The sequence below is a fragment of the Perissodus microlepis genome, chromosome 10 (assembly GCF_051167445.1).
Source record: "Perissodus microlepis isolate ML-2025 ecotype Zambia chromosome 10, ASM5116744v1, whole genome shotgun sequence".
Taxonomy (NCBI): Eukaryota; Metazoa; Chordata; class Actinopteri; order Cichliformes; family Cichlidae; genus Perissodus; species Perissodus microlepis.
Genome location: NC_140470.1, coordinates 14,181,211 through 14,196,089, shown reverse-complemented (window position 1 = coordinate 14,196,089; position 14,879 = coordinate 14,181,211). Strand labels below are relative to the sequence as shown.

General features: G+C 38.1%; 2 protein-coding genes across 2 annotated transcripts; both read right to left on the bottom strand.

Annotated features, from left to right (window-relative positions):
* Positions 1–1,049: 1,049 nt before the first annotated feature.
* LOC146379033 (palmitoyltransferase ZDHHC20-A-like) lies at positions 1,050–8,127 on the bottom strand. The gene is made up of 12 exons (XM_084942282.1): positions 7,974–8,127; positions 6,810–6,836; positions 6,608–6,702; positions 6,395–6,515; positions 5,921–5,990; positions 5,597–5,629; positions 3,854–3,974; positions 3,426–3,558; positions 3,192–3,318; positions 2,766–2,852; positions 2,598–2,677; positions 1,050–2,481 (listed from the first exon to the last, which is right to left on the bottom strand). Exons 1-12 carry the CDS (start codon positions 8,089–8,091, stop codon positions 2,438–2,440), a joined length of 1,056 nt encoding a protein of 351 aa, XP_084798408.1. The 5' UTR covers positions 8,092–8,127; the 3' UTR covers positions 1,050–2,437.
* A 1,257-nt stretch (positions 8,128–9,384) lies between these two features.
* Positions 9,385–13,758, bottom strand: LOC146379032 (choline-phosphate cytidylyltransferase B-like). Its single transcript, XM_084941257.1, has 8 exons — positions 13,577–13,758; positions 12,400–12,499; positions 11,932–12,048; positions 10,676–10,827; positions 10,491–10,569; positions 10,256–10,398; positions 9,976–10,164; positions 9,385–9,769 (listed from the first exon to the last, which is right to left on the bottom strand). The coding sequence occupies exons 1-8, from the start codon at positions 13,658–13,660 to the stop codon at positions 9,542–9,544; spliced, it is 1,092 nt and encodes a 363-aa protein (XP_084797383.1). The 5' UTR covers positions 13,661–13,758; the 3' UTR covers positions 9,385–9,541.
* Positions 13,759–14,879: the final 1,121 nt, after the last annotated feature.

Sequence of the window (14,879 nt, the reverse complement as noted above, 5' to 3'; positions counted from 1 at the left end):
TATCACCCTGGGTCAACACACCTGAATCAAATGATTATTTAATTACCAGGCCTCTGGAGAAATTCAGGACATGTTGAGGAGGTCATTTAGCCATTTAAGTCAGCTGTGTTGGATCAATAACACATCTAAAATCTGCTGGACACCGGCCCTTGAGGCCTGGAGTTGGACGCCCCTGACCTATGGCTTGAGTTTCGAAATCTTACGTTACCTTGTTCACAAGTTATCGCATTCACAAGATTTTTAGAACACTTGACCTCTGACCTTAATGGTCAAGGTCACTGAGATTAGAATTTATCCGAGAATTTTAGTAAAATAAATAAAAAATAAAATTTTTATTTATATAGCACCTTTCAAGACAGAATCAGAAAGTGCTGCACATAAGATTACAAGTCATAAGAAGATTTAAAAAAGACAAAATAAAACAGGCAAAAAATTAACCAAAAGCAGTTTTAAAAAGGTGAGTTTTGAGTTGTTTTTTAAAAACAGCTACCGAGTCCACAGTTCCTAATGTTTGGGGGAGAGAGTTCCAGTCTCAGGGCCACAGTGGCAAAAGCTCTGTCACCCTTATTTCTCCTCTTAGTCTGTTTTATAGCAAGTAAGCCCTGATCAGATGACCTCAGGGACCTGCTGGGGACATAGGGATGTAGCAGATCAAAGATGTAGGCTGGTGCCAGTCCGTGCACAGCTCTGTAAGTCAAGACCAGGATCTTAAAATTGACTCTAAATTCAACAGGAAGCCAGTGTAACTGAGATAACAACGGTGCCACATGTGAGTACTTGGAGGATTTTGTCAAGATACATATATTTATCGACAGATAAGCTAACAGCAAAATGATCACTAATTCTTTTTTTTTGTTCATATTTCCGGTACAAATATGACAGACCCCCCAATATAAAGGCACTGCTCAGGTATAGATTTCAATGGCAAAGGCAAAGCCATTAAGCACTTAAGGTCCACAAGTTCAGTCATCTGCAGAGTTGTTCCTCAGTCAAGGGAACATTTTAAAATCACATTTTTGACAAAAACAAATCACACATTTGTTAAAGAATAGGGATGTATAGTTGTATTACATTTATTGTTACATAGCAATCATTAAGCAGCACGAACAATTTCATAATAAAAAAAAAAAAAAAAAAGCATTGTTTTTTCAAACAGGCAGCAGCTCCAGGTGCCTGTTGTTAAGTTCACTGACATCGGTCATTGAACTTCTGTGAGTCACTAATCATGTAGGCTAAAAGTAAAATCAGTCAATCATGTTTTATTGTGCTACACATCACATACTCCAAAAGGAAGGTAATATAAGGAAACAAGAGCGGGCAGTAAAGAGTGAAGAAAGGTTGTGACACCTTTGGATCACTGGTATAAACTCCACTTCTATCGAGCTTTAGGCTCAAGGACATAATTGCCTGTTCTTTATGACTTTTTTTTTTTCTTTTATTGTAGGTTTTTTTTATGTTCTGTGCTTTTGAAACTTAAATTTCTTTGAAAGTGGTGGACACAAACAGAAGACACTTCAAATAGATTCATGTTAATATAGAAATACAAAGGATGTTAGTTCTGTAGATGAAGAAGGAAATCACTTGTATTAATGTCTTTTTGAAAATAAATAAAATGTGATTTACAAATAAATACATAGAAAGACAAAGCAATTAATTTATAAAACAGGACAAATTACAGATAATTATAGTGCAATGAAAAATCTACCTGATCATCTTGGAATTATGGGAGACCTGTTGGCTTTCAAGTATCCGGATTGAGATTAAACCATTTCAACAAGCATTAAACTGGATTTGGTCATCTAAGTTTTAGCATTTATCATCTTTATGTTTTTCCTATCAAATATATTATGAAATGAAAAATAAATATTTTAAAGTGTAAACAGAAAGACCTTCAAATATTTACAAATATGTAAACTAAATTTGAGACCATCTGATAACAGACTGCTGCTAATTGCACTGTGCTTGAAGTTCACCTTATAAGACACACACACACACACACACACACACACACTATTTCGGATGAAAATCAACGTACAAACCTTTTGCTCTGCAATTAGTGATTAAGGGGTTGATTAATACTGATAAAGGATGACTCTCTAGATGAAATCTTAAACATAAAACAGACAAACATTGGCTCCCACATTTTGAGGATTATTTGAATGTCTTTGGTTTATCTTAAAGACATCTCCTTCCCTGAATCTCTTCTGCTTCAGACTGGTGCAGTCTATGAGGTCGCTGTAGAGGCTCTTTCTACATGATAGCAATATTGTTGCTGTGCTCTTTCAAAGCACGCTGGATGAGGAATGGTCCATGTAATAAAACCAAATACAAAACATGTGGTTTGAGGCTGCATCAAAGCTTAAAATGAAGGTCTAGGATGACTCCCGTTGAGGTGATGATACTCCTGGTTTAAGGCATCGTAGTTGAGATATGTTGTCTACTGCTCCTTCTCTATTGTCACAGAGACAGTCTGTCCGCCATCTAAAAGGAAACAGTGTGCACAAAAGATGTCTCAGGATGGGTTGTTTATTGAGCACAAACAAAAGCAATTAGGACACAAAAGCATGAAATTGTGAGAAAGGGCATTAGTAACATACTCATTTTCTCTTTGCTGCCATCTTCTGTGTGCTGAACATTATTGCTGAGGACATGCGGGTTAGCTTCTCCATCAGCAGGACTACAATTAAAGTCAAACAGAAATTAATTCAAAGTAAATAAAATTGAAGCCTCTGATATGAAAGATTTGAAAGAAATAGAAAACTTACCCTTTGCCATTCTGCTGGAGGACACTGTTTGCTTGCTCAGGATCTATCTGTACCAATCTGGTGACAAAGGAATGCCCATCTCCCTGACTGAAAATACAGAAAAAAAATAAATAAATCTTCACATTGTTTTTTTTGTTTTTAAATATATTTCTGACACTCCATGAACGTAACTTTAATTAAAAAAAGCTGGATAGGTCTGTTAGTACAAAACCAATTACCCTCCCATACTGAGTAGGCATGCACTAACACCATCTGTATGCGTACATCATTTATTCTGACTGATATGAAGTGGGTGAAAGTTTGGGCGTGCATCAGCTTTTGCCCCCTCATTTTGACTCTGTGATCCATTTTGTTAGTGACCATTTATGGAACTTATCAGATGATCCATTTTTAGTGACAAAGCATATCAAATGTGAGTAGACTCACCTTGAGAAAACAGGGAAAAACCAGTACTTTGCCTGGTCTCCAAACACCTCAGCTACATTTCTGCTAAATCCCAGAGAAAACCCATTTTTATCCGGCCCATTTGTGAAAAAAGGAGCCCTAAAAGCCTCTAAAAATGGAGGGAAAACAAACAAACAAAAAACAACAAGAGTTAGCCAGTGGTGATTTTTGTAGAAGTGGAATTAAACAAAGTATGTATTTATAGTATTAATTTACCTATAGTGGTCCTGTTCTTTCCCACGAGCCACAGATGGTATCCGAGAAGTGACACGATGCTGATGAAGAACAAGGCCGCCACAAAGAACAGAAACAAGATATGGAATTTGGCGTGGGTGTCAGGCAGCTGTTTCTTTAGAATGAAGGGAAAAAACAAAACACACTTTTAGCTGATTAATCGTGACAGCCCTGAGTCATATTATGTGGAAAATGAAACAAATTGATACTACTTTGTTTCCTCAGTACAACAAAGTCTTGCATGGAAATAAAATACTGTTTCACTGCTGGACTATGTGACAGGACCCACTGTCTTGTGTAAAGTGTGCTGCAGAGAATCCCCTAAAAATAGCAACAGGTTGATACTGATACACGTGGTGTTCACACCACTAAATGTCATGCAAACACCATGAGGAGGTTCATGTACTTACGGTCCAGAATTTGATGAAATACTGGATGACTGTTGCACAAATCACTACACAGTAGAGTGACGCATAGGACAAAAACAGGACAAAGTACTTGTAGTTTGAGAATCCAACACAGTTATTCACCCTGAAAGAAGATGACACCACAACAACAGGAAGGAGAAAAAAAAAAAAAAAAAGAAAGGGGGTGCTGAATAACATTATGACAATAGCCATGGAAAATATAGCTGAGATTATGTATGTATGTCCATCTTTTTTTCCTCCCCCAATTTCTCCTAGTGGACCCAACCTTTGCATAAACATTGCCCAGGGCACTGTGATGTACCAACATCTATATGAGTTATACAAATACTTTATACAAACCCAGTAATCATATATATTTGCAAATTTGACTGTTTTATTGAGCACCAAATCTCAAATTAGACTGTTGTGTCACAATACAACATATCATAGTGTCATACCATAATGATCATAGAGTATGTATATTCAGTGTTGGGGAGTAACGGAATACATGTACCACTGTTACGCATTTAAAATACAAAATATGAGTAACTGTATTCCATTACAGTTACCGTTTAATAGGTGATATTCAGAATACAGTTACTTTGTTGAAATGAATGGATTACACTGCGGTATTTTCCTGTTTCATAAGGCTATGCCCTCTCCATTTTTGGTTTCCACGCTGGTGAAAACCCAAACAAAACACACATCAAGTGGCTCTAATGTCTGTGTCTCAATCTCGCGGCCCATGTCACCCCTACTTGCAGCCCGCATAATGACGTGAAGAATTTTTTTTTTTTTTTAATTATTCACAAAAATTATTTAATATGAAGGCAATAGGCAGAGTGTTACAGGCATAGCCCTAAAGAATGTAGCCTCATGGACAGTGTAGTCCGTGCTGCAGGGAGAATGGACTGCCATACCCGTTATGTGTCTGGGAGCGCGAGGAGGGAGAAAAAGAGTTGAAAAGTACGAGTTGTCACCGACCACAAACGAGAGATGGAAGCGTGTAAATATAATAATAACCACTGCAGCCAAAAAGAGTGGGTGACAAGCCCAGTTGTAAGTAAGCCATTAAGACTCGACTGTACACTGTGTTCGTGTTTTCCTCTGAAACAATAAGTTGGAGCAGCCTTTCAACGCCTCTCTCTGTCTCTTGCTAGCAAAGGTGACCCAGACAACAAAGTAAAGCTAGTTTTCGGCTACGAGCCCAACATATTAGCCAGAGGTCCCTGTACGGTTTTACACCTTTACGGTTCGGAGCCGCGGACCTGTTTTATATACGCGCGGAATAGTTTCTATAAGAGATCGCTGCAAAAAGTGCAGCCTTACACGTCCACCCTACTGTTACTCATTTTATATTAAGATTTAAAAATCTAGTTGGTATTGGAATTGGTATGGCGAATAACCTTCAGTAAAAGTAATAAATCACACAGCAATAGGACATTCATGTAGTTGTAAAAAGCACGATAATATATTAAGTAATCCAAAGTATTCAGAATACGTTACACTCATTGAGTAACGGAATACGTTACAAAATACATTTTGGGGCATGTATTCTGTAATCTGTAGTGGAATACATTTTAAAAGTAACCTTCCCAACACTGTGTATATTCCCAATCTCCCACTATGCACTGCAAAGTGGGGTTTGATAGTAATATTAACAACAGTAATAAGACTAATGTTCAATTAATGTTCAAGAATTTAAACAAAGAAGTTTAATCGCAAAGTAAAAACAGAATATCATACCAGGGGCAGTGATGGTCCATTTTCAGCACACACCTTGAAAAAAAAGCAAGAAGCACAATGTGCATCCTATCAGTACCATCCAGTATATACCAACATATTGATCTTTTCACTGACCCAGTAAACAAAAACAACACATTTGATAAACCCTTATTAAGATATTAGTTTTCCATATTATCACTTTACTAAAAAACAAAATTTGAAATTATTCTGTAACGTTTCCTGAATTTCTATTGCCAGAAGAAGAAACTACTTTAGGGTGGATGTTTTAAGAAGATCTTATTCAGGAATGTGTTGATAAAGTGTGGACACTTAGAGAGGACTCACATTTCACAGGTTGAGCAGTGATGGCAGCGATCAGGCTTGATTACCTGACAGAAGTCGCAGTATCTGATGGCTAGAGAGAGAGAGAAGAAAAAAAATTAACTATATACCTGCTGGATATTCTTAAAGCATATTCATTAAATCCCCCTGTGAATACAAGCGGGTCACATCCTGACTTTTAATTAGCAGGGGAGCCAGAAGAGAAAGCAAGGTGCACCTGAGTCTAATTAACCCTCCTGACACAGGCTTTTCCATAAACACAGCACAGACGAGCCTAGTATGTATTAAACTGAGAAACAACCAGAGAAGACATGTGATTGTCATTTGTAATGCTTTTGCAATGTTGATGGCTGATGATGAAAACTTTTGTGCACTTCCTCTTTTTTCAGAGCAACATTTTGCTAACAGAGTTTTCCCTGACGGTGTGTAAAACAAAACAAAGCACAGTCACTTACTACACTGTATCTAAAGCCATACCTCCTCCAGCTGTGCGTGTGTACACGGGTAAATTCCTCGCCACTTTCTTCAGGATCTCTTGTTGGGCCTCAGCTCGCTCTTCTCTCTCATACAGCTCCTTCTCTGCCCTGGGTAGACTGAACTGACAACAGAAAAAGAAAAGTGTTCAGTGATCAGTGTTTTGTTTATTTCCTCTCTTCTGCTAAGTGAGGAGTGTGACAGAAGCAAACTTACTGCTTTTGAGGGATTGGCTGGTTTGGACCAGATAGTTTTCCAGTAAGCCCATATGAACATGGCGAGGAAAATGTGAAAGATAACCAAGTAGCTGACTGTTGTAGAAAAAAAAGAAAAGAAGGATCCTTAGCGGGAGAGAAATAACAGTATCAAATATGAGTGAGTGTGTGTGTGTGTGTGTGTGTGTGAGGGCAATACTTACTTCGTTCAGCATTATTTGGGATTGTATCTATAGGAAGAAGGTAAAGTATATGTGTATATATTAGTTAGGAGTAATACATGACTACACATCCCCCACTTCTCTTTCTCTTCCTCACACCATGTTGCAGCAGCCTGGCACGGCCAGCAGTGACCCACCCACAACAGAGAGCTTTGTTTAAGCATCAGCAGGGATGTCCCTGTCCTGACCACAGCCGCAACACAGAGACATGCTGATACTGGTCTCATCAGCTCCCGCCTGAATCAAACTATTTAACTTAGCGTCTGTGTGTGGGAGCATCACAAATCACACGACACACAACTTATTAAAAACTGCTGAAAAAAATAGCATAAACACTTAGGACTTACTCAGGAACGCGCCAAATAAATTATGTTTACTAGAATTCAAATTACAATTACAGAATCCACTCCTGGAAGTTAAATGTGCAAAACGGGTACAAACAAATACAAATCAAATTCCCTTTTTTTTTCTCCTGAAACGACAAGTTGTTAAAATTTAATATTGAAAAATCATTTTTAAACTGCTCAAAATATGTTTGATTACAGATAAATACACACTAATAGCATCAAAAAGTCACGGACTAGATTTTAAAGCTGGCTCGGAAGAACCTCATTTATTGACACCCCAAAACTATATAAAATAATAATAACAATAATAATAATAACAATAATAATAATAATAACAATAATAACAATAATAATAATAATAATAATAATAATAATAATAGCAGCTAGTAAATATATCTAGTAAACTCAGAAAGTTTTAACATGATTAAGCAACACACAAACGACACAAACCCTTTCACAGTCACTCCACTTTTCTATTTTTATGATATCCGTTACTTGACGCATTACGTCTGCCCTAATGGAGTGATTAATTATTAACGGAGAAAAGTATTTCCTCTCACTGGAGGGGAAGAAAAAAGTAGACAAACGAAGCTGTCATGAAAAAAAAAAAAAACAATTTATGTAAAATATTTCCATGAAAAGGAGAGACAGAAATATGTGTTAATATTCGCCAAACGTTTCATCGCATTACGGAGTGTGAAGCCAGATTTTAAATCTTCAACTAGCTTATCAAAGTTTCAAACCCTGTCACTGTCAACGCACGCGGCCGCTAAACGTTTATAAAGGTGAGCGCACTTACAGACACACAGCTCGACAACGTAGGCGTAATAGGACCAGCCGACGACCAGGTTAATAAACAGGACAGGTACCCAATTCAGAGCCCGTTTACAGCACCTTAGTGCGTGAGAGGGCGCCATCTTTAATCCGTGTTTGACATTAGCTGACGGTGACGTCACAACCACGGCTTTTAAATGGTCCAGTCAAAGATGCATTAGGATCAAGATACTTCACCGCAGTGCAGGCAACGAGGAACGGAACGTGGATGTTTTAGTTGTTCAAAAAGTGAAATTTAAGTATATTTTTAACGCACCGTTCGTAATCATTCCTCTCAGCAGAGAAACAATCATAATAAAACACAGTGGCAGCTAAAGTTGAGGTCTTCTTAGGGCGTATTGAAGCATGTCAGCCTGTTAACCCACAACAGCGGAAATCATGACTCTCACAATCTTTGGCTAGTTAGTTCCCTCGTGATATGCTCAGACTTTTGTATTTATGAGTAAGAATATGTTGAAAATAAACAAAAAACAAGCAATTTTAGGCTACTCATTAGGTTTAGTAAACCAGAAAAAAGTCAAACAGAATAGGTCAAAGGTTTCATTTGTTTGTTCATTTATTATTTTGTCCAGCTGGGGGCAGAGAAACACAATGCTGTGTGAAGTTGTGGAGCACAGTTAACCATTGTTTTGGAGCTCGATGTCTGTCCACCTGTTTGCAATTAAGTAATTTTAGTCTCCACTCCTAATTTGCTAGATGCCTTAATTGTCTTTCTATTTTTGATTGAGTTTTCTTTTTTTTCGCTTGGTGCTAGCTGGACAAGACCGGTGTGTGAATAAGAGGGAGGCGGGAGTTTAAATGCCTGGGGTTAGCCATTTAAAGCAATGGACTGTGCACAAAAGAACTGAAGAAGCGAATGTAGGTGAATGCAATTATCCTGTCTTATTCCCCTCACCCCCCAGGGTGCCCCTCCCTGATCGTTTTTCTACCGGAGGTTTCTTCCTGTTAAAAGGGTTTTTCCTTCGTAATGTTGCCAAATGCTCGCTCATAGAGGCTTGTTTGATTGTTAAGGTTTTTTTTACTTCTTATTTACTTTTTTTTTTTTTTTTTTTACTTCGGGAGAGTGATAAGAAGGAAATTGTTAAATAAATATATTCTGTGACTGACTTCTTTTATTTCTATAAAACTGCTTAAACCTTTATTTATTAAGTCTTCCTTACACCATCATGAAATTGCCTTAGGTGGCCAATACAAAGCAAATGTTTCAGTGTAGTACATTACAGTTTTAGGTGGAGAACCTCACCGACACTCAATATTTTTATTTTTTTGAAGATGAGCATGTGCTCGATTACATTTAGTGTTGTATGAAAGAAACACAAATGATAATACAAGATGACATCCAAACAAAATTTTAATGTCGTTTTTCTTTTCTTTTCTGTACACACACATTATGTATATGACGTTGGACTTAAATACACCCCTAATAAATTAAATATTTTCATTTTTAGTTGCTAGTTATAATTAATAGCCTCCTTTCAGAACAGTTTCTTCCAAATGAATGGCAAATAGACTGCAAGAGGACAAATGAGGAGCTCATTGTGCATGCTTGCTGTTTATAGAGGCAACTTTCTGTGACGAGCGTGAACGTCTCCCCTTTTTAGTTGAAGAGTGGGAAGATGGAGAGGAAGGTGGGGAGGCAGTTGCAGAAGAGGGGGTGGAAACTGAGCGTCTTCTGGTGGGACTGCTGCTTGGTGAGCCATGGGGCGAAGAGTAGGGTGACAGGGCCTGGAGCATACGGCCACTTCTCTCCTGAATTGCATGCTAAACAAGGGCAGACACAGATCAGATTTTCACTGTGTGTAATGCTATGTTCTGTTGCAGTGATTTAAAGAATGCCTCTTGTGATTCAGTTTATGAAGACATGCTTGTTTTTGCTCACACACAGACTTTTTTCTAGTTAAGAAGACTGAAATTAAATCTTGTGCTACAGTTAGTGTGTGATGTTTTTATGGTGAAAGTGAACATACCCATGCTCCATCTGGTCCGAAAAGCTCCAGAAAGTTGCCAATGAATTCCCGTGACTTCTCTTCCCATTTGTGGATGAGGTCCTGGCTCTTCTCTTCCACTCTGTAGACAAAATGTTTCGACTTTTCCTCCACCGTACGGACTGTCTCTTTCATCTTGTCCACCTGGTTCTGGAGCCGGTACTTTTTCTCCTGAAATAAAGTAAGGTGCATTTGTGTCTAATTTTGTATTTACAGCTTGTTTTTCCTTTTAAGTTTGATTAAAAATGAAATATTTTCTTACATTAATGAAGCCAACATTTAGTTCACGGGCTGTGTAGCCTCTTTGCAGGTTGCGTCTGACATACATGTCGTAATTACGAACGATACGAGTGATCAGATCGGATGTGGAGATGCCCTCCGTCCTCTGAGTGGCCACAAACATTCCTGACATGAACACACAAATACTTTAAATATGTGTAATTAATTATGAGAAAGAAGACAACTAGAATTTATTTTAACGTTGCATGAATTTTCACCTGCTTCCTTGATGTGTTTGTAGACGTCCTCTGATCCAGCGGAGGTGTAAGGTATATCATCATGGGCCACAAAGTCAATCTATGAATGCAACAGAACGGTCTACAGACAGTTTGGACACCGTATAGCTTTAACACTTTATGACATTATAGGAAGCTGTGTTTAAAGTTACTGTGTGACCTTTGACCTTATGTTTCTCGAGGAATTCTGGTGTAAGACTCCAGGGTGCATCCCGCACTACCTCGTCAACGTAACGGCAGTGCCTGAGGGCTTCGTAGCGTTCGTCCTCTGTCATCACCGTATAGCCCTTACACTTGTGAGTGAGTTCATCGCTGCACACTAGGAACACAGAGATTTTCAGTGCTTTCACGTTACGCCACGGCAGATTTAAGTTCAAACTTTGACTAGGTCAGTCCAAAACCTCCATTTTGGGTTTTTTTAGCCATACAGATGTGGACTTGCTGGATTGTTTCGGATCACTGTCCTACTGCATAACCTAAGTGAGCTTCGGGAAAACAAACTAATAGATGGACATTCTCCTTCAGATAGCTGAAGCAGAAACTGATAGCAGAGAGCAGAATTCAGGGTTCCTTCAAGTCTTCCAGGTAGGTCTTGAAGCAGCAAAGCAGCCCTAGACCATCACACTACCACTACCATGTGTTGATGTTCTTTTTATGAAATTGTTAGTTTCATGTCTCACGTAGCAAGACTCAAACCTTCCAAAAAGTTCAAGATTTCCTTTGTCAGTGCACAGAATATTTCTCCAAAAGTCTTGGGGATCATCACAATGTGAGATGAAACTTTGTTTTGTTTTTGGTCAGCAGTGTTTTTTTACCCTCTCAATGTCTCTTTTTTATTGCTGAATCATGAACTCTGACCTTAAGCCTTGACCCTGCACTTCCCCAGATGTTGTTCTGGAGTCTTTTGTGACCTCCTGGATGAGTTGTCGATCTAATTTTGGTATGCTGGACACTCCTAGGAAGGGCAACTGCTTTTCCGAGTTTTCTCTGTTTGTGTATAATGGCTCTCACAGTGGTTCACTGAAGTCCCAAAGCTTTAGAAATGGCTTTGTAAATCTTTCCATACTGATACTTCAATTTTTCACTAGTTAGTCACACTTACTTTAAGATTTAACAATGGAAGTATTTTCACACACAATCAGGAAGGTTTGGAGAATGTTCTTCACTTACTGAATGAAATCATCATTTAATAACTGCATTTATATTTATTCGAGTTGTCTTTGTTTAATATTAAAATTACTTTGATGACCTGAAACATGTGAGTGTGACAAATATGCAAAAAAAAAAAAAAGATATCAGGAAGGGGAAAAATGCTTTTTCACTGCAGTGTACACGTGACTCTTTGGAGGCCTTCTGTGTCTATTTTCAGAGTGTTACTTTGTGCATGCGTTACTATGGCGAGTGAATGAAAGGCATACTTTACCTCCTACTATAAGATGAGTGTTTGGGAACACATTCTTTGCCTGCATCAGAGCTCGAGCATGTCCCGAATGGAAAAGATCAAAGATTCCATCAGCGTAGACTCTCACGGGGCGGTTAGCTAAACATGAAGGGTGGTCTTTAAATGCAGTCATGTCATGACATAAAACTGGAGCAGTTTATATTTTTGCTGTTACAAATATGGAATTCTAATGACACAGTGATGCTTTTAATTGTTAGTTAATCGTTATTTTGCTGATTTGTCACTCAGTCAGATTCACAGCTGTGATCAAACCCTGAATCATCAAAATAACTGGCAGTTATGTAACAATGCTGATAATGAAATCACTTTTTTATAACTGATATCAGATAATTACAGCACAGCAAAACATCTTGAGTTAACTTTTCTTTTCCGAATTATCTTCCCTGTGTATTCAGAATTTTTTTTAAAAAAGGTGGTGATAAGTGCAACCTGGTGTCCCCCTCCGTGCTTGAGCAATGGTGAGCTTGTCATGTGGGATATCAGATTTAAAACCTGTAGACTTGGCAAAATCTGCTGGCTCCCGTGGAGTCTGAACACAAAGACCAGATGGAGACATTCAGATACAGTTGGTGCAAAAAGTCATCTGTTCTCCAAATCATTTAAATTTTACAGGTCGCCAGAATACATTATATGACACAAAACTATGTGTAATTACTGACGAAACATGTTCCCTCTTGCTTCATTCCTAACTGCTCGTGTTTCAAGTTTATCCAATCTCTTGCACGTGTTCAGACTTCTGCCCAGAAGTGGATGTTATTGGTACAGTCATGTTGCATTTGATAAACACTGGGGTTCATAAAAACAGAAACTGTAAGACAGTATACAGGAACACTTTAGAAAATTAAAGCATTTAAGTGAATTACTTATAATAGAAATATATGAGATGTGGTAAGTTTGCAGGTTGTGCCTCCTCTCTGTATGATAATAACTTCAAGGTAGGTTTTTTTTACCAATTTTAGCACATGGATGTTCAAAGATGCTATAGACTTTGTGTTGCCTGCATGTCCACCTTTATCCTTTGGTGTGCTGAAAGATATACTTTAAACTCTTGATCTCTTTTTAAGTGTCTTTTGCTCCTTGAGTTGTGTTCAAATATATGATTGGTTAGTATACCAGTGCAAAATATTAATTTGACCTTGTAAACATTAGCAACATGCTCCTATGCTTCTTAATTTTTGTCTTGTATTCTGATCTCAGCCTTCATGGCTTATACACATACTGACGCACAAGCCAGCATATTTCCACATCGGACATAAATGTAAGAATTAAAATTCTAATAAATAATTATTGTTTTCGTGTTAAGTCTTTAATTCCTTTTGACATTAATTATTGCTACTACAGACATGAGTCATGCTGTTCCACAGAGTTAATCGGTTAACTTATCCCAGTCATATAACCACAGTGGAAAAGATTACCTCAGTAATATTCAAAGCATGTTAAATAATAATGCAGTATAAGGCAGAGATATACCTCACTTCATTATAGTGTCCTCTAAATATATTCACAAAAACAAAATAAGCGGGGATCTTGTGGGGCTCCCTGTTGTTTATTATTTGAAAAACAGTGTGCAGTTGGTTCTCTTTGCTAATGACAGAAGCAGGCTTACCCTGCGAGGGCCTCCTCTTTGATTGTGCACAGCCTGTTGATGGTGCTGTCCATTGCCACCACGGCCTCGTCTCCTGCGAGCCATCTGGGATGTTCTTTTGTCAGCCAACAATAACACTGCACAAGCCTGCTGCTCCTCTCAGTCAGCCCTACTACTGCAAGGGAAGGATCTCTAAAGCTGTGTGTCTGTTGAAGTATACATCCTATCACCCTGCCTGACCCCGATGACAGGATAACATAGCGGGCAAAGTTCAGGCCACAGTGGTAAAAGCATTCAGAAATGTAGATTGCATTTGCAATCAATGCTGAGCTTGTAAAGACTTTCCCTTTATTTGTGCAGTGGCAGCAGCAGCATGATCCAGCGAGTGTTGATCCACTGAAAGTCCAGCTCTTTAACATTTTAGTACACATCTGTAAAAATATGCTTGGTTTTTTTTACCATTTTTCAAAATTTTATTCCTTACATTTTAACATAAAGACTAGAGGTTGCACACGTAACACTGTAATTTTTTCTGAGAAAGTCATTCAAGATCAACTATGAAGCTGTAATGGGAGGTCAGACACTACCAGCCTTTGGAACCAAACACAGGGGACAGTGAGTCCCGGCATTTCTCAGAGTTGTTAAAAGTTAGCCACAGTGGCAGAAACCTGTGTATATCTTAAAATCAATAACACCCTGTCTTTCTTGTGCATTATAGCACATAATGCACATCATGGTTTTGACATCAACTCATTCAGTTTTTTAGTGCTGAAGTGTTTCCCTATGTAACACACACAACCACGACAAAGCTGCACACGAAACATTATTTTCTACACAAAAATAAATAAAACTAAGACTTTTCAGGGAGGCTAGCTGCTAAAAAATGTTTTAGTCAGTCAGTGACTCCGTCTACTCTGTTTCAGTTCAAGTATATAAAAAACACTGACTAGTGTGATTACATAACTTTTCATTTAGTGCTAACATCTGGTCAAAGTTTCAGTTTGTCTAGCAGGCTACTTTTATGACTAATATTCCCATCAGACATCTGCCTTTTTTCTTTAACTCTGCTCTCTTTAGTTTCACTTTAACTTTGAGCTGAGCTGTTTTTGAGTAAATCCAATGATTTTGTACAAAACACATTTTAAAAGTAATGCACCTAGCGCTAAGCACTGGTGACAAGGCTGAGATAACAAGGCTGAAAGTCTTGTTATCTCTTTGGGTGTGTGTCATGTTCAGGAGATACCACAGATATGTAGTGATCTTTGTAATGTTTGTAAGGTATTTAGGACTTTATCAAAAGGTCCAAATTATTTATTGTAGAACT